Source organism: Corvus kubaryi, unplaced genomic scaffold (genome assembly GCF_017639235.1).
Source record: "Corvus kubaryi isolate FWS band 111438036 unplaced genomic scaffold, C.kubaryi_AGA036_p1.0 66, whole genome shotgun sequence".
NCBI classification, from domain to species: domain Eukaryota; kingdom Metazoa; phylum Chordata; class Aves; order Passeriformes; family Corvidae; genus Corvus; species Corvus kubaryi.
In genome coordinates, this window is record NW_024582054.1 from 31,901,049 (window position 1) to 31,921,278 (window position 20,230).

Below are 20,230 nucleotides of genomic sequence, written 5' to 3' on the forward strand. Positions count from 1 at the left end.
ATGATCAATTGTAAAATGATGTAGACTTGCTAGTGAGACCCAGATCATGAAATGGTAACTGGATCTGTTAAATCTGTAAAAAACACTGCAAGCAGCAGCCCACGCTGTGCCAGTCTGAGACAGCAGCTTCCTGCCTGACATTATCCCCTCGAGGGATTTACTAGGACTGAACAAGACAAGAGTAACGTGATCTGTACAAGAGCAACCCTTTAACAAACATACAGGTGTGCAACAGGCAGGCAGTGATATTTCATTGCAAACACATTCAAAACTGCTTCAGCATTAGAGTATTTTAAAAAAAGCCCAAAAACCCACAAAAGAAAAACACATTAAAATTTCAAGATATACCTTAGTAAGATCATTCACGTCAGATTTCCATGAACTTGCTTCCTAAAAAGACAGAAGAAGAGCTGTTGAAACTTTAAGGTAAAATCCATAGGAGATACTGGATCAGTTTCACCGGCCACAATGAATTCCTTGGGATCTACAGCACCTCACTGCTCACTCCTGCTGGGTTAGAGCACCACCTTCTGTCCTCAGCTAATTCAGAGCTTTGCTTTATGACAGAGCTGGTTTATCATTTATCCAGAAATTTATCATTATCTCACTCTACAAACCTCTCAGTGATGAGGAGTCAATAGCTAAGTGTCTAATTGATTCAGCTCTCCATTTGCCAAGTCATTACATCTGTCTTTCTATTGACCTTTTTCATAAGAGAGATTTCAAATCATTTTTGTAACTGTGTCTTTCTCCCCTGCCATTCCTTCTCCCATCTCATCTTGTTCTGTTGCCTATACTGAGGTATGTTACTTGTTTAAGTTTTTAGCAATAGTGGTAAGAAAATATTTGCAACCTCAGTGGGGTACCTGTTTCATTCCTAGTAAGAACAATTAAATGTAAAATCCACAAAGTGTTACAAAATCTATAGAAAATGCATCATCTATGCTCTAAGAAATGACAGATGAAGCTGCATTTTCTAAAGATGTAGCAACAAAACACAGGCAATACAAAGTATGTTTTAGGGAAACATGCAAGCTGAAACCTTCAACCACAGAAATGAACCAGCAGAATCAAAACTCTTACATTTCAAGCCAATTCCCAGAGCTGAATTTTCAAGCTTTTCTTCTTTCTCACTGTGTATATTTACAAGGACAGAGAGGACCACAGCAGACAGGTGGAACCAGGAATGAAACCAGGTTAAGAGAGAAAAGCCTCAACTGTAAAAGCTGTGTTGCCAGCACAGAAGCAGATCTTGTACCCCAAAAGTACAAAAGCACTAGCACAAGAAACAGCACAAGGATTCTATGCCAGGCAATTCCTTGGAAACAGCACTCAATAAAAAAAGAAGTGGCAAAATGAGAAAGGAAATGCTTAAGTCATCCCTAAAGCTGACTGGAGATATAGGGAACATTGTTCTTTCCCAAATGGGAAAACTACATCAGCTCTGTAGCTCTGCAGAGAACAGGCACCAAAATTATCCAAAAACCTTAGAACAAATAAACTTCTTTCTTTCTGTCTTTCTTTCTCTCTCACCTGTTTTATGTCTGGGACAATGGCAGTCAGAGTCCATTGCACACTCAGAGCATTACTCAGGTTCAAAGCTCTTCCACACACAGAGACTCCAATATTTAAATTCATTGTAAATAAATGTGGTCTTTTTACAGGTGTAGAAGCAAGAGCAACACTTGTACTGATACAAGACCTCTGTTTTTCTCCCCAGTTTTTACTCCCCTTATTCAAACCCCTGGTCATTCTGATTACATTGACTTTACCTGCAGAATGTTCTGCATTTCTCTTCTCAACTTGCCAAGATCTTGAAGTAAATCATCTGCTTTTTGCACTGTTTTCTCAATTGAATTGTAGCTTTCAAAAGAAGGGACTGAGTCTGCAGGCAAAGCATTGTGCCTGAGGGGAGAAACACTCCTGGTTACACCTCTCATGGCTCCTCAGGTGGTCCAAGAAAGTATTCAGCTGTGAAATCAAGCAGGAATTTACAGTGCAAGCACCAAACTTTTAGCTAAAGTGGAACTCACTTTGGCATCTGAAGTTAGAGAGAGGTTATTGGGTTTTCTCTGTTTACCACTTAACACCCTGAGCTGTATCCTTGTATTTTCAACAGTGAAACTACATCTAATAAACAAAATTTAAACTTTGGATACCTTTTCATTTGAAGCAATTAACGTTTTTGTGCACACTGTTCTAAATTAGACAGCATATATGTATCAGTTTCTCACTGTATTAGTGAAATAACATTAAATTACTCTCTGTGGAAAATAGGCTTCCGACTGCATGGCTAAGAACATTTTTTCACCCATTTTAAAGCTTAGGAATTGTTAGGTGGATGCTGCTCCTGAAAAACACTCCAAGTGCAACCCACTGACCTCTGAGAAAGGTGTTACGAGTTACCCTTAGCAACAAGCCTTCATCTGCCTGCAGTTCAACAGAAACCACAGAACCATGGAATATCCTGGGCTGGAAGGGATCCACAAGGATCAGGGTTCAACTCCTGGCCCCCCACAGGACACCCCGACAATCCCACCCTGTGCCTGGGAGCGCTGTCCAAGCTCTCTGAATTCTGTCAAGCCTGGGGCTGTGGCCATTCCCTGGGGAGCCTGTTCAGTGCCCCAGCACCCTCTGGGGGAAGAACCTTTTCCTGATACCCGACCTAAACCTCCCCTGACACAGCTCCAGCCATTCCCTCTATCAAAAATAATGCAAAAGTAGCATAGAAATACCCCAGCAGAGCTGTGCCAGACTCAAGGACCACACCAGTGGCTGTTACACCATCAGTATCTAATACACCTCTCTCCATTTCATTAAAACAGACAGAAACCCTTCCTCAGTTTTGGATAGTTGTGTTTATTCACCTGTCTCTCTCAGAATGCCAGCTCCTCTCATTGCCACTTAATGCTGTCTTCTTGGAATATTCTATTTGCTTCAGTGGTATTTCTGGAGAATTCAAAATGAAGTGAAATGAAGCAGAAAAAAAGAAAGGTAAGTTAATTCAATATATTTAATGCTTTCTTTTCCTTTCCAGATACTGCACCATTATATAATACCAAGAAGAGTAAAATATTTTTTTAAATTTAAAAATATAAATCTATTTCAGATAAGGCAAGTCACTTAAAACCACTCACACCAATCTATCTTTCTAAAATTGCTTTAAATTAGCAAAGCTGGATGGAATTGGGATGGCAATGAACTGAGTCACTCAGAACAAATCTGACATTATAGACAGAATGCTTCTTCTTTTGTCTAATTTAATTTATTCCTGGACCCACTGAACAATAGGAATACCTGACAGCTTTTTAACAGAGACAGAACCTGATCAAAAGCAGTAAATTACTCTACATTTGCTTTACATCTGCTGTTTTCATTACAATAACCCAGAGAGCTTGTGGACCCATGAAAAAATAAAAACTAAAATTCAATTTAACCAATGATAATGACAGAGTTATTGACTAGCTCCCAAGTTTTACATTATTCTCTCTAATCTTCCTGAAACCTGACTATGAAAAAATATTTCAGTGAGCAATCATGCTGAAACTCTATAGATTAAATCAGCACTGTCTTCAAGTCTTTAGTTACTTATGAGTAAGTGACTTATAATACAAAACTAACCCTTCCCAAATGTAGATTCCAAATATTCTGAATATGTGCATTCAAGTGCCAGCAACCCAACAGGTCAGAAAAGGTGAGGACTACACAAAGGAACCCCCTAGGGAACTCCCTAAAGGAACTACTTAGGCCACTGGAGGACAGAAGTGTCTTACAATACCTTCTCTTGTAGGTTTGGGAATATTTTCCTTTTCCATTACAGAATTTTCTTTCTCTGAGATTTTCCCATTTTTGGGTACAGGTTCTGGAGCATATCTCCGAGGAACTGGTGTCTTCAGGGGAGATTTTTGTGTATGAATCCCATGACTTGGAAAATGGCTTGAATATGCTTCAGGGAATACTAAAAAAATAAAAGTTATTTAAAGGTTAACGATTTTCTTCATAGGAAATGATATCATAGAATCATAAAGTGGTTTGGGTTGGAAGGAACTTTAAAGATCATCCAGTTCCAACCTCCTGCCATGGGGAGGGACACCTTTCACTATCCCAGGTTGCTTCAAGCCCCATCCAGCCTGGCCTGGAACACTGCCAGGGATGGGGCAGCCACAGCTTCTGTGGGCACCCTGTGCCAGGGCCTCACCACCCTCACAAGAATTTCTGCCTGGCATCTAATCTAAACCTACATTCCTTCAGTTTGGAGCCACTCCCCCTTGTCCTATCACTCCCTGCCCTTGCAGACTCTAGAAAAAAAAAAATCTAGAAAAAAACCCCAAGTTAGCTCTGTAAATTCTTCACAAAATGCCAAACATTACTGCACTAGTTCAAAAAGTAAACAGGAAGAAAATTTCATACTTCTGACTGCTATCATAAAGGGATTAAAAAAAAAACCCCAAACCCAACTGTAGTTACAGGCTTCCACACAGATTACGTCTCAATAAGATTATTTTAAATCCAGGCCCCTCCTGGTGCAGACTTAGTAAATCAAAAGTCTCACTTTAAACCAGAAGATACTGGAACATCTTCAGAATGTCCCACAAATTTTAAAGAGCACTGGACAATAAAACCAATTACACAGAAGAAATGTTTCCTACTCATTACTGATGTGATGCACAATCCAATATTAAAGGACACAAAATTAATGCAAAACTAACAGTGAAAATAAGACAGAAAGAATTTGTCTCCACCTTGGGCAGGTGCAGCACTGGTAGGGAATAAACCCCTGTGAGACAAAGGTGCCTCATCAGTGAGTGATCTGTGCTCTGGCTTCTCAGAGTGTCGTGTCAGGGGCCCGGAGGCAGGCCCAGGACCCTGCTGCAGGCCACGTGTGCTCACTGCAGAGCTGATGAGATGGGACTAGGAGACAAAATTACAGAGTATTTCTGGTCATTGAATCACAGAATTGTTAAGGCTGGAAAAGACCTTTAAGATTACCAACTCTTCTCCCAGCACCACCACCATGTTCCCCACCAAACCAAGTCCTCCAGAGCCACATCCACATTTTCTGAACACTTCCAGGCATGGTGACTCCACAACTGCCCTGTGCATGTTCCAATGTCTGACCATGCTTTGGTGAAGAAATTTTCCCTAATATCCAACCAAAACCTACCCTGGTGCAACTTGTGGCTGTTTCCCCTTGTCCTGTCCTTGTTCCCTGGCAGCAGAGCCTGACCCCCACCCAGCTCCACCCTCCTGTCAGGGAGTTGTGCAGAGCCACAAGGTCCCCCCCTGAGCCTCCTTTTCTCCAGGCTGAGCCCCTTTCCCAGCTCCCTCAGCCACTCCTGGTGCTCCAGACCCTTCCCCAGCTCCATTCCCTTCTCTGGACACACTCCAGCCCCTCAGCATCTTTCTCGTTATGAGTGTTTTCACTTTCTTGATCCACTTTCACTGGATGTTTCTTTCTAATGGTAAGAAATAATCCAAATTATTATAACATTAACAGTGAGATACAGAAGAAATTATGAACCTGAACTTTCTGCATTGTGACTTAGATACCTGAATATTCATTTGTTGCTCCTGGAGCTTTTCCAAGTGCTCAATCCGTTGCACCATGAAAGCATTCATCTGCTTCTCAAGCTCGCTGACTCTCTGGTGGCAGTGGGGCTCCTCATGTTGAGCCTTCATATTTGCTTGCTGTTCAGACATCCACTGCAGCTGCCTGTCTGTCTCCTGCAGTTTCTGAAGTAGTTCTGAAACTGAGTTGACTTTTGCTTCCAAATCATTTTGAACCTGCAAGAAAGGATTTAAAAAAAAAGGGAAGGGGAAAGAAAAACCATTATTGCAGAAGATGTCTGAGCATGAAAAGAACAAAATATCCTTCACAGAATCCTGGATTTGCATCCCCAGAGAAATAAAATTCTATTTAGCCCTAAAGTTTGGCAGTTTAGCAATATTATGAAATTCTAGCAGATAAATCAAAGGTTCTGTCTTTTGCCTATTTAATTAAATCCAAATTAGTTCCCTCTGGTATATTGGTCAGTGAGTGTGAGATGACAAACACACAAAGCACATTCAGGCTCTCTGGAGCTACCAGCAGCAATTTCAGGCTTGTTTGGAACATTTATGATTTTAAGAGGACAAAGAGCTGCTATTCCCACGAGCTACTCACTCACCTTGAGAAGTGGAGCTGTCGTAGCAATGGCAGCAGCAGTGGCTGCTGCAATGGTTGTTGCAGAGTCAACTTCCCTGGGTGCTGACCTGGTGTCACCACCAAAACCTTCCCTTTTATCTGTGGGGGCATTTCCTAAGAGCTGTACCTTCACCTCCTTATGAACAGGAATATTTTGAGTTCTATAAAAATAAACAAATGCTTGTAAACAGCATTTTCTCCATAGCCCCTCTGAGCAAATTATTTCCCACAAACAGCACTGACATCACTGCATAAGCATTTCTCCTTGAAGTTTTGACACAAGATACTCCAAGGAATAAAATCAACTGGAAACACTTTCATACACAGAAAAAGAATACTAGCAAAGAACAGTAAAAAAACCCCCTTGTTCCTTACCAGTTAGGTATTTTGGCAAAAACTGAAGTGGTGTAGTTGTACAGAAACAGTGCAGCTCAGACACTAACAACTGTTCACACTTACTTTTGCATTAATACTGCTCTCAGAGCCTCCTTCTGGCCAGTAGCATACTGAGAAATAAAAACATCATCTGTGGGGATGGACAAACATACTTTGTTGAGATAATTGACACAACATATCTATTTCACAAGTATTATATCAATATATTTCATTTTGCTGTGAAGCATCTGTTGCCTGCAGGAACCACATCATCTATTGCAACATCAAATTGTTTCCCTTCAGTAAGTAGAAAACTTAAAAAATGATAAGAGCAGGCTTCATTCAACACAATTTTTCTAGCACTGAATGCTGGTATCAATGAAGTCCAATAATGGTGAGTAAAGTCTCAATGGTAAGCAACCAAGTCAGTAAAATGCTGCAAATTCTGACTCAAAAAATAATTAAAAACTAAAAAACTCAACAACTGTGATATGAATATTTCCCTGCAGTCATCATAAATTAAAACAAATTATCTTAATAGCTTTACATTATGCAAAAAGGATTGCAGGCTCTCCCTCACCCACTCTTTGCTGGGCAGAGGAAGCAAATGCTGATAAGTCAGGTAGCTGCTGCCTGTGAGTGTAAAAGAGGAAACTACAAAGTATTGATTTTTGGCCTTTGTGTTTTTTCTCCTCTACACAGCCCCAGATATCCAAGAAATCTGCAGAAGTGTGTTTTCTTTAAAAAGCCTTCACTTCCCTAAGTCGGACTGAAATTGGCATATTCAAAAATGAAAGGAAAATATACTGACATTGTGATTTCTTAGGAATCTTAAGGATTACAAATACACTTTTTTTGGTATAGGCTGCTTGAAGAAAAATATGCCTTTGTAGTACAATTATTCACAAGAGAAAAATGCATCAAAAGAAGCCCCTTCCCCAAATAGTCCATTCAGAACATGAACAGTTTGGTTAACAAAAGGAATCTCAACACTCTGGTACACTGGCAGAAGTCCCACTCAGTTAATCACAAGAGTGTAATGCCAGCAAGAATGCAGAAAAATTTGCAAAATTTAAGAATGTTTGTTAAAATTACCATCATTTTATCAAAGCAACCTTTGAATATTTTCACTCAGAAGTTTCTGTAATGAAGAAAAATACCTAAAGCTCCCTTTTCCTTTAATTAATCAGTCTTCTTAGGAAAAAAAAAAAAGGGGGCTGCAGCAGTAGATTGATGTGTTTTACCTTCAGGTCCTCTGCTATCTTCCAGCAGCAGTGAAGGATCATCTTGTGCTGCAGCTTCTCCAGGATAATCCTTCAGAACAAGAGAAGGAAAAGCAGAGATCAAAGCCTCTGCCAACAGCAGGCAAAATTTTAGAGGCAGATGGAACTGCTGAGCACACAAATGGAATCATTTGCACACAGTAACACAAGGGCATAAAGCATGCAATGATCTCTACCACAGAATCATCTGGACATTGCTGTCAAGAACTCGTGGCATTTTAGGCACTAAAACTCTAGAAACACAATTCAAAATAAAAGTATATATTCTAGGTGCTGAACAAGTTTCTTCTCCTCCTTTGTGGCCAAAGAAGTAGTAGTGAAACTACACCCGTTTAAGTTTAGCCAAGGTGCTAACCTGAGACAATTCAGGATTGCTCCCACACAGAGAATTAAGAACTGCTAAATAAAGTCCCTCCAAACACATCAGCAATAACACCACATTTGCAGCAACTCAAAGAGGAAAAGCAGCTGGACAGCCTTGGTGCAGAGGCTGAGCCAAAATCCTGTGCCGCTTTTAGAGGAGCTACAGGTTTTTGAGGAAATTGCTGTTCTCTTAGCCCAGGACTGAAGGAAGGAACAGAAACTTTTCTTACCATCTGGGATAAAAACATGGGCTCTGAAGTTTCGACTGGAAGCAGACATTCTGGATATCCCTTGGTGCTTAGGACTCCTAAAATAAAAGCAGTTTTATTGTGGTCATAATGGTGTGTGGTGCATTTTCTGTACAGCTCCACACTTCCCTTATCTTTGAAAGCCTAAACATCATGACCCTCATAACACAAATGACCACGGAGACTGAGCTGAAGCTTAAAAACATCAATGAATTCTGTGAGTCTCAAAGAGAAACTTGATTTACAGCATGGGGAAAACTCTGAAAAACAGAACGTTATTAAAGATCCTTTAAACAGGGATGTTTAACAGGGATTAAGCATCCCTGCCGCCATGGACAGGGACACCTTCCGCTACCCCAGGTTGCTCCAAGCCCCACCCAACCTGGTCTTGGACACTTCCAGGGATGGGGCAGCCACAGCTTCTGTGGGCACCCTGTGCCAGGGCCTCACCGCCTGCACAACTCGCTTCCCATGCGCAAAACAGTTCGGGAAAACAAAGTGTGCTGACAATTGCAGTACGAGAATACAAAGATTCCTTAATTACAGAATTCCTCCATGGCTGAAATCGCCTCTCAGCGCTTTCAGCACAAGCCCGAGCTGAACCCGACGGTCCCTGACACACCTGGAGCGGCGCCGGGGGAGAGGCGGGGGATCCCTGCCCCGCACGGAGCCCAGGCCGGCACCGCGGCCGGGGGAGCGCGGGGAGCTCCGTCTGCAGCCACATCCCCCGGGCAGGGCGAGACCCCGGCCCGGAGCTTCTGGACAGCGACCGTCACTTTCCTGCCGCGGCCGCCGGCCGGGGGCTTCTCCCTGCGGACCCCCGTGGAGCGGATCAGCACATCGCCGGCCGTCAGGCTGCCCAGGGAGTCCTGGCTGGAGCTGCTCTCCGCTTCCATGGGGGACGATGAGGGGTTCGGCGAGCGGCGCCTTCACGAAGGGGCGTCCGTCCGGGCCGGGCGCTGTGGTGGCCGGACAGCAGCCTGAAGGCTCCGAGGCGCAGTTCCCTCCCACGCCGCGGGCACGGCCGCCGTCCCTAAGAGCGCCCCGCTCCCGCTGTGCTGTGCTGTGCTGTCCCGTCCTGTCCCGGCCCGGCCGCCCCCGCCGCTCCCGCCGCCGGCACCGGAAGCGCGCGGTGCCATGGCCACGGCGTCCACTCAACGGCGTCCGGCGGGAAACGCGGGTTCTCCTCTCAACAGCGTCCGGCGGGAAACGCGCGCGCCGAGAGGGTAAATCGGGCGGCGGCTCTGCGCGCGGCCGATTCGCTGGCCCGTGGCGAATCTGCGGGGCCCGTGAGCGGCGGGCGGCCTCGTGCGCGCGCGCGTGGCGAATCTGCGGGGCCGGCGCGCGGGGCGGTGAGTGCGCGCGGGCCTCGGGCGCGTGAGGGGACGGGAGGGGGGACGGGAGCGCGCTCGTGAGGGACCGGGAGCGACCCTGAGGAACCGGGAGCGACCCTGAGGGACCGGGAGCGACCCTGAGGGACCGGGAGCGTTCCCGTGGCCTGGGAGAGCCCGTGAGGGACCGGGAGCGACCCTGAGGAACCGGGAGGGTTCCCGTGGCCTGGGAGAGCCCGTGAGGGACCGGGAGCGACCCTGAGGAACCGGGAGCGTTGCCGTGGCCTGGGAGAGCCCGTGAGGGACCGGGAGCGTCCCCGTGGGCCCTGGATGGGGAAATCCCCGCCCTGCACCGGGAGCTTTCAGTGGGGATAAGGGCGCTCTGTGCCCGGTGTTGGGCCGGGGCTTGGCTGAGCGAGTGACTCCTGAGGAGCTTCAATGTGCCCTTGGAAGGGAGAACTGGAGGATGGAGTAAAAGGAAAAGACCGAAAAAATAAAGCTCGACGTGAAGTTGGTTTAGCCTCAGGTTTTGATTTTATTGAGTTAGAAGCGTCAGTCAAGTGTGATCTCACTTAAATCGGAGAGTGCTGATGGGAAAAGGTGTATTTTCCCTCAGGACTGACGCCCATACGCGTGTTCAGTGTGCTCAGAGAGGCTCCCCTGGTGCCTGAGGTCAGACTGACTCTGGTAACTCACACTTGGAGTTGGATTTCTACCTCTGATCCCTTCTCCTTCAGAGCAGGGTCCAGGCCAAATCCAGAAGGCAGTGAATGATAACAACCTGTGCACCAGCTAAACCTGGTTATCCAGCCCCTCTCTCTTCTCAGCCTCTCCTCACTTCATTAAATGCCTCTGGCCTCTTAAAATCAATTAGTTTGGGCTTCTTTTAAATCTGATGCCCATCCAGTTGTAGCCTAGTAATCCCCCATGATAAAAGAACTTTCTCTACAACCTGTGGGGAGTTTGCCTTGACACAATTCTTTGACTTGTGATTTTTATCCTTTGACACATTTCTTTGGCTTGATGTTTTTATTCTTTGTCCTTTTCAGAAACACTTGCGTGGTGTTCTCTGTGTGTAACTGGAAGCAAAGGTTTAAGGAGACATTTCAGCTTTCTTTTTATGGAGTAGGTGGTACCTATACCTAATTCGGATGGTTAATGGGGATTACAAGTGTGAAGGATTTATAGTGTCTCTCCATCACTCTTCTTCCCAGAAAAATTCAGCTCTTCTCTAAAAGGTGGGGGGGGAAAAAGTCCCAAACACAGGGCTTGTTTATTTTGCTCAGAAGGGACTTCTCTTAATGTTTTTTTTAGAGCACCAAAACATATTTGGAATAGCTCCAGGGCCTTTCAAGAAGGGAGATTTCCCAGTTCTTGCTCCTTTCTGGTGAACCAGCACACCCAGACTGTGTGTCCCTTGCAGCAGAGGTTTATTCAGAGATCTCTGCTTCCTGCAGTGTGAATAGCCTTGTTTAGAAGGGCAATGCTGGATTTTGAAATCGTGTTTAGTCCTCCAGGCTCTGTAGGATTAAACCTGAACCGTGCAGGAGTGGTGTGAACAGCTCTGTAGGAAGCTCTGGGGTGGGTTGGTCGAGGTGCTGAGCACTCTTTCATCACCCTTTTTAAAGCTTTTTTCAGAGTTGCAGGGAAAGAGGAGAAGCAGCAGGAAATCTTGAAATAATACATTTGCCAGACTTTAGAATGAACCAGATCTGCACATTCCTGGGAATGTTCAGTAGCTGATTTATAGCTGAAGGTGCAGCAGAGCCGTGTAATTTCACTGTGGAATGTGTGAAATACCTGTACTGGGACAAGAGCTTCAGGCACTTCAGATCAGATGGTGCAGTTGTGCTGATGTGAATCAGAGCCTTTCCCAGGTGTCAAAGCTTTGTGAAACTACAGTTTCAATCTGCCCAATCTTGCCGAATTAGTCACAGAAGGACAGGCATCAGTTCTGCTATAAACACAAATTGTGAAGCAATGCTGAGCGTGAGAAAATGGCACCGACAATTGAAGCTTGGAGCTTCCCGCGTTTGGCAGAGGACAAAAGTCTTTCCTGCTCCCTGCAGTTTCTGTTTAATTATCTACATACCCTGCCCTGAGAGAATTGTCACTGGTCTTGTTTTCTCACAGGCTGAGAAGTGAGAGTGAAGTTGCCATCACTTCTCACTGGTTACCCCAGGTGATGGGCATGTCCATTCTCCTAAAACAAATTAGGGGTTTCGGATAGAGGAGATAGGCTGGAGAGGGACTTGGGACAAGGGCATGGGGTGACAGGACAAAGGGTAATGGCTTTGCACTGACAGAGGGCAGGGTTAGATATTGGAAAGAAGTTCCTGCCTGTGAGGGTGCTGAGGCCCTGGCACAGGGTGCCCAGAGAAGCTGTGGCTGCCCCATCCCTGGCAGTGTTCCAGGCCACATTGGACGGGGCTTGAAGCAACCTGAGATAGTGGAAGGTGTCCCTGCCCATGGCAGGGGGTTGGAATGAGATGATCTTGAAGGTCTGTTCCATCCCAAACCAGTCTGATTCAGTGACTGCCTGAATGAAACCTGGTTCCTTCTTAGCCACCATATCCTGTAGGTTCTCCTTCAGAATAACCCACGTGAATAACCTCGTGCCCACGAGGAATTCTTGCATCTTACATCCCAGAATCATCTGTGTCCTTGGCCTCCAATCCCTGAATTGTCTCCCTGTGCAGGGATAAAGTGTGATGTTAAGAGGCAGATGTCACAATCCCTGTGCTGCTGGGAGGGGGTGTAGGGAGAGTTCACTCTTGCGAGAGCTCCCTGGTGCTATTTTTAGTTGCTTCATTTTCTTTCTGTTGTAGAAATAATTGTTACTGTCTCTTTGTTCATGTTCAGGCAGCTTGTGTACCCCTTCCCTTCCCCCTGCTGAGAGACTGCAATAGCTAAAGCTCTCTAAAACATGAGTATCTTGCCCAAAAATTGGCAAAGCATAATAGAAGATTAATTGTAAGTAGCCCTTGCTAAAGGGCTAAAAGAACTTCTTTTCCCCCAAAGTGATTGCACTTCAGTGCTCATTTTTCTTCCACGAGTTGAATTAAACCAAAAGAGCTTGTTCTTGTCAACACATGATATTAGTTTGCATTATCATCTGTGATGATAGGTCTTAGATAACATGGAAATTAAGGGAAAAGGAAGATGAGGCTTCAGTATTCTAGGAAACCTGCAGGGATGCTTTCAAGCCTTAACATGTTCAGTGTGTTGGGTTAGGAATGTGAGTCTTCCTTGAGGATGCTTGTTTAAATTCTTGGATCCATGGCTGTTTACTTCTTCCCTTTTCCTTTGTCTGTTTCATTCCTGTAAGGCCATTTTCACTGTTCCGTGTTTTTCTTGCATTTAATTCACTACAGTCAATGACCACAACATTTGCTGTAGTTCAGGTGTTTGGTGCAGCTACACAGAAACCAGGCCCTGCACCTGGTGCTGCATCTGTTCAGTGACTGCCAGTTTGTATTGGCCTTTTTTCCTCACTTTTTACAGATCCATCTAAAGTCACTGAAACTCTTAAGGCTAGAAAGTGTTACGACTTTGCTTCTTCCCCAGCTCCTGCCCTAGTTTATTTAGTAAGTTTGACAGCACTTAAAAAAATAAATAAGGTACTTTATAAGTCACTTTAGCTGTGTGAAATGCCCTAAATGTGTTTAAAGGACAGCAAATAACAGGTGGATCTGGTAAAGTTTCATACCTGGAATTATCTTGGATGTTCTTCTAAACTGAATACATTCCCAATAGATAACTTCTCTTTGCATGAACGGCTTGGAAGTTCGCCAGCAAAGTTGCATTTAAACACACTTCAAGGATACATAAAATTCCATTCTGATGTAAAATGTTGCAGTTCATATTTATGTTTTTTATTTAAAACTCGACTTTTATCCTCACTTTTAGGTGACTGAGTTACAGGCGGTGGAACATGGCTGGACAATTATCAGAGTCTGATCAGATCAAGCAGGTGAGATGCTGCATTTGGGAGGGGTGGCTTTGAAGGTCTTGTGCTGCTCTGTCACACAGAATGGAAGGTGTAGGGCATAGGGAAGGACAAAAACTCTTGAGCTACCATCTGACTTAACCAAAATTTAAACAGGTGACCATTGACAAACAGCATGTTTTGAGTATGAGCAGCTTTTGGTGCTGAAATCTTCTGACTGAGAGTAAATTTTTCTAGTGACTTGTCCTTCAGATTCAGTGTCACCAGCTAGCCCATGCAGCTGCAAGAAAAGTTAAAACACATTTTTTTTTTTTAATATTCATTGTCCAATTTTTATTTACAGTTCAAGGAGTTTCTTGGCACATACAATAAACTTACAGAAAATTGCTTCGTGGACTGCATAAAGGATTTCACTAGCAGAGATGTGAAACCAGAAGAGGTAGGTGATGGCCTCTAATGACCCTTTGGTAGAATTGCTGTGCAGCTTTCCAATTTCAGAAGCAACTTTGAGAGTTTTGATCTTTCAGCTGGCTAAAGCCAGGCAGCAGCCTTCAGGGGAGTGTGGGTATCTGGCATGTTGCTTCCAAGTGAGTGCCCTGTCCCTGGGAGTGCTCCAGACCAGCTTGGACAGGGCTTGGAGCAGCCTGGGATAGTGGAAGGTGTCCCTGCCTGTGGCAGGGAGTGGGACTGGATGTTCTTTAGGGTCCCTTCTGACCAAAACCATTCCAGACGTGGCTGTCACACACAGAATCTGCCCAGTCTCCTCTGAGTATTGGCTGCTCATTGCAATTCCATGTGTTTCATTCCCTGAGCAGTCGGTGGAGGTTCTCGTGCCTTAACTTCTCATGGATAGTAGCTCCATGGACATGGAAGCTGCCCACCTACAGCCTGCATCTCATTCTTTGAAGCATCCTGCTGAAATATTTGTTTACCTGCCCACGTTTCTGCTTTGTAGTGAGTCACAGGAACACAGCTCTGGCTGTTAAATCCACTTCCCTGCACTGCAGGGAGCTCCCTCACGTTGGCATCTCCAGAAGGATTAAGCTCTCCATAAGATTAGTCGCATGGTTTTGCTTCTTGCCTGTTGAGAGGCTGTTTCAGAGCCTAATCATTTTGTTGGTTAAAAATCTAATAACCTTTGCTTGACTCTGCTGGCAGGAAAAAAAAAGCCAAAATTTTTAACTAACTAATTGTTTTTTGAGCATTTTCTGTGTCCTTGGAGTTCAAATCCTCACTGCAGACAAAACTCATGTCTCCTTTCAGCTTTGGTTCTGCTGCCCTGAACAGAGCTCTTTTAGCTTCCCAAGACAGATTTCTTTGTTCCCTAACCTTCCCTGCATCTGATTTAGTGGAATTCTACTACAGGTCATAATTATTCTGGATCACAGATTATTTAGGTCCAAAAAATACTCTTAGATCCTTGGAGCAACCTGGTCTAGTGGGAGGTGTCCCTGCCCATGGCAGGGGGTTGGAACGAGATGATATTTAAGGTCTCTCCCCACCCAGACCATTTTCTGATTGTGACCTGCCTTACGTTACTTCTGTGGATTGCAGAGGGTTCGTGTCTGGTAGTACAGGAGCTACCTGTTAACAGTGGAACTAGGAAGAAACTTTCTTATGGGACGTTCTGCCCCTATTACCCATTATGGGATTTCTTGCAGAGCAGCTGTCTCTGCAAACAGGACACTAGTCTAGATGGACACTGGTCTGTCTGGTGTGGAAATTCCCATGTTCCTCTTTAAAGTTTTAGTTCCTTATTATATAATTAATACCCCATGCATCCCATGACAAAACCCAGCTTCTGAGCTCTTCCCTTACACAAGTGCCACCGCAAGTCTGGAATTCCCCAGCAGCTGTCACACACACTGCTCCCTCTGGCAGCAGAGGCTTGGGGCAGTTCCCAAAGTTGTTTTCCTAGGGAGACTTCACTGCTGCTCAGCAGGTTTGGCTGTAGCTGGTGCCAGGCTGAGGAGAGAGAAGGGCTGGTGCTGGGTGGTGTGTGGAGCTGCTGGGGTTTTGTCTTGTTCATTTTCATCCCTTCTGCTTTTTGCATCCCTTTGTACCGAGCAGAACCAAAGCAATCTCTGGTTTCCCAGGCAAAGGGGTTGGCTTTCCTTTCTACCCGAATTTTTACCTTTTGCAGTGATAGCAAGGTTTTGAGCCATGGCACAGAATATCAAATTGGTAGGACTGTAGCTCAGAAAAAAATCTCACAACTCTTTCTCTACATTTAAAGATAGAAAAAAACTACTTTAAATTTTAAAAATACTGTGGATGGAATAGGCCCTGGTATTTATTTCCCTGTCCAGCTGACTGGTGTACTGTGGTGGCTTTGCTGAAGGGTAACCAAGCAGGTACCACAAGGCTGGTAGAGCCAATGGGAACAAGGGCAAAACAGGGTGAAACTGAGCTAGCAGAGAGTGGATCATATGTGGCTATCAAAACCAGTATGTGTCTGTAAACAGAATTAAAACAAAATGTACTAATTTAATAGATTTAGTATTTATTTCAAAATATATAGTTCAATGCCACAAGAGGAGCCCAAGGACAAAAGGATGGTATCTCCTAGGTTCAAGGTGTTTTCCATGGAGACTTTAGTATGAGAATGAATATTAGAAGATGTTTCAGGCATACCACAAAAACTAAATTTCACATTTTCTACTGCCCTCATCTTGAGGCTTGACAATATGAGATGTACTCACCTAATTGTTTATCCCTGTCTGTGGTGATATTTTGGGTCCTGGTTGGGGAAGTGTTTTAATTATTGTCTGAAGCCCTCTATTTCCCTCTTGCTGTAGATAACTTGCTCAGACAACTGCCTGCAGAAGTATCTAAAGATGACACAGAGGATCTCCATGAGATTCCAGGAGTACCACATCCAGCAGAACGAGGCTCTGGCAGCCAAGGCAGGACTGCTCAGCCAACCTCGTTAGACCAGAGCACTGTGCTCAGACTCAAGCTGTGCCAGTGTCCCCTGGGCAAGAACACATTTGGGGATTCCTACTGTCAGGACGTGTGTCCAGCAGCTCAGAGCAGAGCTGTGGGTGCTGCTCAGGCAGTGGGAGCCATGAAGGGTTAAACAGGAGCTCAGTCGTGAGGGCCTGGCAGTGGAGTTTGTTTCCACAAGGGAATGATGCGGATACAACTTTTCCCAGGGCCCACAGACTGGTGTCTGAATTTCAGGGGTGTGGGAGGGCTCACCTGCCTTTTGCTGAGACTGGTTGAGATGAATCAATGTAACATGGGGAATACACTTTTTTATTTAATTCAAATAAAATCAACAGGAGCCATACACGTGTGTGCATTCTTTCCAGAGAGCCATTTTTGGCACCCTGCTTGAAAGCAGCTTTTCATTTGCTGGAGGCTGTGCTCAGGTGCTGTAGAGTTCTGTTCATTCACTGCTGCTTTAGGAGCTGACAGATGCCAGAGGGAGCTCAGGCAGGGGTGCCCCAGGTTATCTTTGCCTCGTGCCTCCCCCTGTCATTTACAGGGGACAGAGGGGCAGTAGCAGCACTTGTGCCTAAGGCAGCTCCTGTGCATTCCTTGTTTCCATCAGGGAGCCCCACGGGGTCCTCCCAACCCGGCTGCCTGGCCCGATGCACTAAGCACTGAGCTTGCTGCAGTTCTCTCCTTGATCCGTCTGAATGCCAGCAGGAAATACAGGGTCTGCATAGCACAGGGTCTGCTCTGCTGCTGCATGAGCCCACAGAAAGGTTTGGAAGGCAGCTGGATTGGGTTAGGATACACAGCAGTGCTTTGGAAGGATCCTGACAGCTGAAATCCTGCAGCCAGGGCATTAGCACAGTGGAATGACAGTGGACAGGGACCCTGTGCTTCGGTTCTAACTCATACAGGAACAACGGGAACTGAACATCAGGAGCGCCAATTCTGAGATTGCACGTGATGAGGAGTGAACCAAAGCTAGTTCATGTCAGCTGCCAGGTTCTGTTATTTATAACATGAAAGGCAACAGCAAGGAACAGAAAGGGGAGGAAGACTTTTTTGTTGTTACCTCTCTAGCTTTTTATTTCCAGAAGTTCGAATAATTTCCTCCCTTTTTTTATTACTACTCAGACTCCCAGCTGTCCAGGCTGTGGATTCCTGGCCCCTGAGGGCAGCACAAGCCCTGCCCCTTGCACCAGACACTGCTCTCTGTGCTGCTGCTCCAGCTCTCCCTGGAATCCTGTTCCTGTGCTTGCAAAGGTGGCAGGAACCAGTGTGAGCCTCCAGTCTCACGTCCTTGTGTTTTGTACTCACTGTATCACAGCTTCCTCCTTTGCCTGTGCCTTGTTACCTTGGAGATGCGTAAGAGAGCTCACTCTGAAAGAGTGAAGGCTAAAAACCAGCCCAAATAAGGCAGCAAAAGTCTCCAATGTCCTGTTTTTTCAAAGTAGTATCAGGCTAAAACTGTCCAGATGGTTTGCTACAATCAGGCCACAAATGTTGCAGCCAATTAGAATCAATACATGCATAGTCAAGACTGAAGGCTTTCCTTGAAGCAGCTCTCTTTTTGTTAAACATTTGAAAGTAATCCATGGTTGAGATTTTCCAGTGGGTCTTTATGTGCAAGGAGCTGCTCAGAAAAGTCCCTGAAGAGTTTAACTGATGGAAGTGGAGGATTTTCATGTCTTCTGAGCAAATCACCTTGGGGCTAAAGTGACGTCGGGTTATTAAAAAAAAAAAAAAAAAAAGGTTTTCTCTCATTTCAGCATTTGGAGGTAGGAATATATTTAATTATTAATTAGGACAGATTTCCTGAACAAAAGGTAAAGCAAGTTTTAGATGGAGTAAGTTAATAAATTACTCACTTTCAGTTTTGCATATCTGGTTTTGTCCAGGCTCTATTTCACTCCAAAAAATGTTGTGATCTTTCAAATCCAGGTGACTGGTTGCATACAGATGATACAAATATATTTTAGCTTGAAAATAAAGTGCATCCATGGTAACTAAAGCATCCAGGTGATAAAAATAAATCATAAAAATGGGATTATGGTTTTACTCTGGGATATAACAGAAAGACAACAGCATTTTCTTAAATGCTGTTAAGGGGTGTCAAGAGGAGGTGACTCACCTTGCTGAGGCACATTAGGTGCAGGAATGGATCCAGCTCTGATGGATGAAGGAGCAAAGGGTGAAAAACAGGATGTTGCTGAGAAAGGAGTACTGAGAAAGCTGTGGAAAAAGTGAGCCAAAGTGGAGGTGGGAGGGGAGGGAGCAGGAGGGCAGCCTGCCAAAAACCAGCTCAATGAAACCGAGCTGGTAAACAGACACTCATTTGGAGGAGATGCTTGCTCACTGCAGCAGCGACAGGAACACAGATCCTTCCTGCTGGAAACACACACAATTACTTATCAGCCCACAGAAACCAGAACCATTTCAGCAGGAAGGGTCAAATGAGAGCCTTGCTCCAGAGTGCCCTGGACAGCAGCAGTGCTGGCAGAGGCATCAGATCAATCAGCTGGAAGATTATAATAGAGGCTCCTTGAGTTCTCTCCAGGATAAAAGCAAAGCCCCAATTCATGTAATCCCCTGCTGAGAGCTTCAACTGCTGAGCTCTGTTGGAAGGCAAGAAAAGGAGTGACTGCAGTGCTGTCAGGGAGTGTGGCTGTGGCTTCAGAGCAAGGAGGCAAATCCTCCATGCTCTGACATTCCCCTCTCTGGGAACTGGAGCTTAGCAACAGCTCTTGTTTCAGCATTTTCTCTTAGCTAGCTGGGAAGTCGGCATATGGCATTTAGAGAATCCAGTTCAAATCTTAGGAAGTCCATTAAGTTCAGCTCTGAAAATGCTTGAATGAGTCTGGCCCAAACTAAGAGCTGTAAAAGCAATTAAGAGCTTGTGACACTTAACCTGCATTATGGCTGCACCCTGAATTTCCAGAGGAGAGCATTAAAAGAACTCAAAAATTTACAATTCTGCTTAATATTAGAGGGTTTTAAAAATGATGTTACCCTGTACAGGGATGCTGCAAGGTGCCTCTGAGCCAAAGAGGAATCACATTCTCATCAATTGTTCAGGGTTCTCCAAAGGAAAAGCAGGAAACAAGAACTGCAGCAGCAGCAGCCAAACCACAGCCACAAAAACCAGCTCCCTCCTGCACTGCCTGTGGATAACATTATTCCATAATTATTCCCACAGGATTAAGTGGGGCTGCTCTCACATTCTGAATTAAACACATTCAAATACCTGCACAGACCAACATAGAATTTTACTTCTCACTGGTTCCCCTGCCAAATCCATTTTTCCTTATCAGAAGGGGATTGTCCTGCCCACCTCAGGGCAGCCACCCCGAGCTCCTGCCCCTCCATCCATGCCACTGGGATGGCACACAGGGGTCACCTGCAGGGTGGGAAACACAGCACGTACAGAAGGAATCAAAGGTTGGGGTTTTTCTTTTTTTTTCTTTTTAAAATAGCTTTATTTATTCATAAGGGAAATAAAGGAACATCAATAGAGATGGTTTTAAGCTACACATCCACATGAACAAGTGTCTTGTTAA

The 20,230-nt window shown here is 44.9% G+C and overlaps 2 protein-coding genes across 6 annotated transcripts in view; one reads left to right on the top strand and one right to left on the bottom strand.

Moving 5' to 3' along the window:
- The window catches only part of KIAA0586 (KIAA0586 ortholog), a 68,245-nt gene extending 58,625 nt beyond the window's left edge, over nucleotides 1-9,620 (bottom strand). For 2 of the 3 annotated variants that reach the window (XM_042048102.1, XM_042048100.1), the window contains exons 1-11: nucleotides 9,076-9,620; nucleotides 8,436-8,512; nucleotides 7,804-7,873; nucleotides 6,644-6,710; nucleotides 6,168-6,345; nucleotides 5,551-5,784; nucleotides 4,743-4,911; nucleotides 3,779-3,958; nucleotides 2,868-2,949; nucleotides 1,773-1,905; nucleotides 349-390 (exon numbers count right to left, since the gene is read on the bottom strand). In XM_042048102.1, coding sequence (XP_041904036.1) covers nucleotides 349-390; nucleotides 1,773-1,905; nucleotides 2,868-2,949; nucleotides 3,779-3,958; nucleotides 4,743-4,911; nucleotides 5,551-5,784; nucleotides 6,168-6,345; nucleotides 6,644-6,710; nucleotides 7,804-7,873; nucleotides 8,436-8,512; nucleotides 9,076-9,349 — 1,506 coding nt within the window. In that variant the 5' untranslated portion in view covers nucleotides 9,350-9,620. The remainder of the gene's footprint in view (nucleotides 1-348; nucleotides 391-1,772; nucleotides 1,906-2,867; nucleotides 2,950-3,778; nucleotides 3,959-4,742; nucleotides 4,912-5,550; nucleotides 5,785-6,167; nucleotides 6,346-6,643; nucleotides 6,711-7,803; nucleotides 7,874-8,435; nucleotides 8,513-9,075) is intronic. The other variant, XM_042048101.1, reaches the window with a different exon arrangement.
- A 139-nt stretch (nucleotides 9,621-9,759) lies between these two features.
- On the top strand, nucleotides 9,760-17,025 carry TIMM9 (translocase of inner mitochondrial membrane 9). Of its 3 annotated transcripts, none has more exons than XM_042048107.1 (4): nucleotides 9,760-9,805; nucleotides 13,694-13,757; nucleotides 14,077-14,172; nucleotides 16,532-17,025. In XM_042048107.1, the coding sequence occupies exons 2-4, from the start codon at nucleotides 13,719-13,721 to the stop codon at nucleotides 16,664-16,666; spliced, it is 270 nt and encodes an 89-aa protein (XP_041904041.1). In that variant the 5' UTR covers nucleotides 9,760-9,805; nucleotides 13,694-13,718; the 3' UTR covers nucleotides 16,667-17,025. The 3 variants fall into 3 exon arrangements, with proteins under 3 accessions (XP_041904041.1, XP_041904042.1, XP_041904043.1); XM_042048108.1 differs by lacking the exon at nucleotides 9,760-9,805 and adding an exon at nucleotides 9,888-10,909; XM_042048109.1 differs by lacking the exon at nucleotides 9,760-9,805 and adding an exon at nucleotides 10,932-11,022.
- The last annotated feature ends 3,205 nt before the right edge of the window (nucleotides 17,026-20,230 follow it).

Coding starts and splice junctions, on each gene's coding strand:
- TIMM9 (XM_042048107.1), top strand. CDS start 13,719: ATGGCTGGACAATTATCAGAGTCTGATCAGATCAAGCAG. Junction 13,758..14,076: donor AGTCTGATCAGATCAAGCAG/GTGAGATGCTGC, acceptor TTTTATTTACAG/TTCAAGGAGTTTCTTGGCAC. Junction 14,173..16,531: donor GAGATGTGAAACCAGAAGAG/GTAGGTGATGGC, acceptor CTCTTGCTGTAG/ATAACTTGCTCAGACAACTG.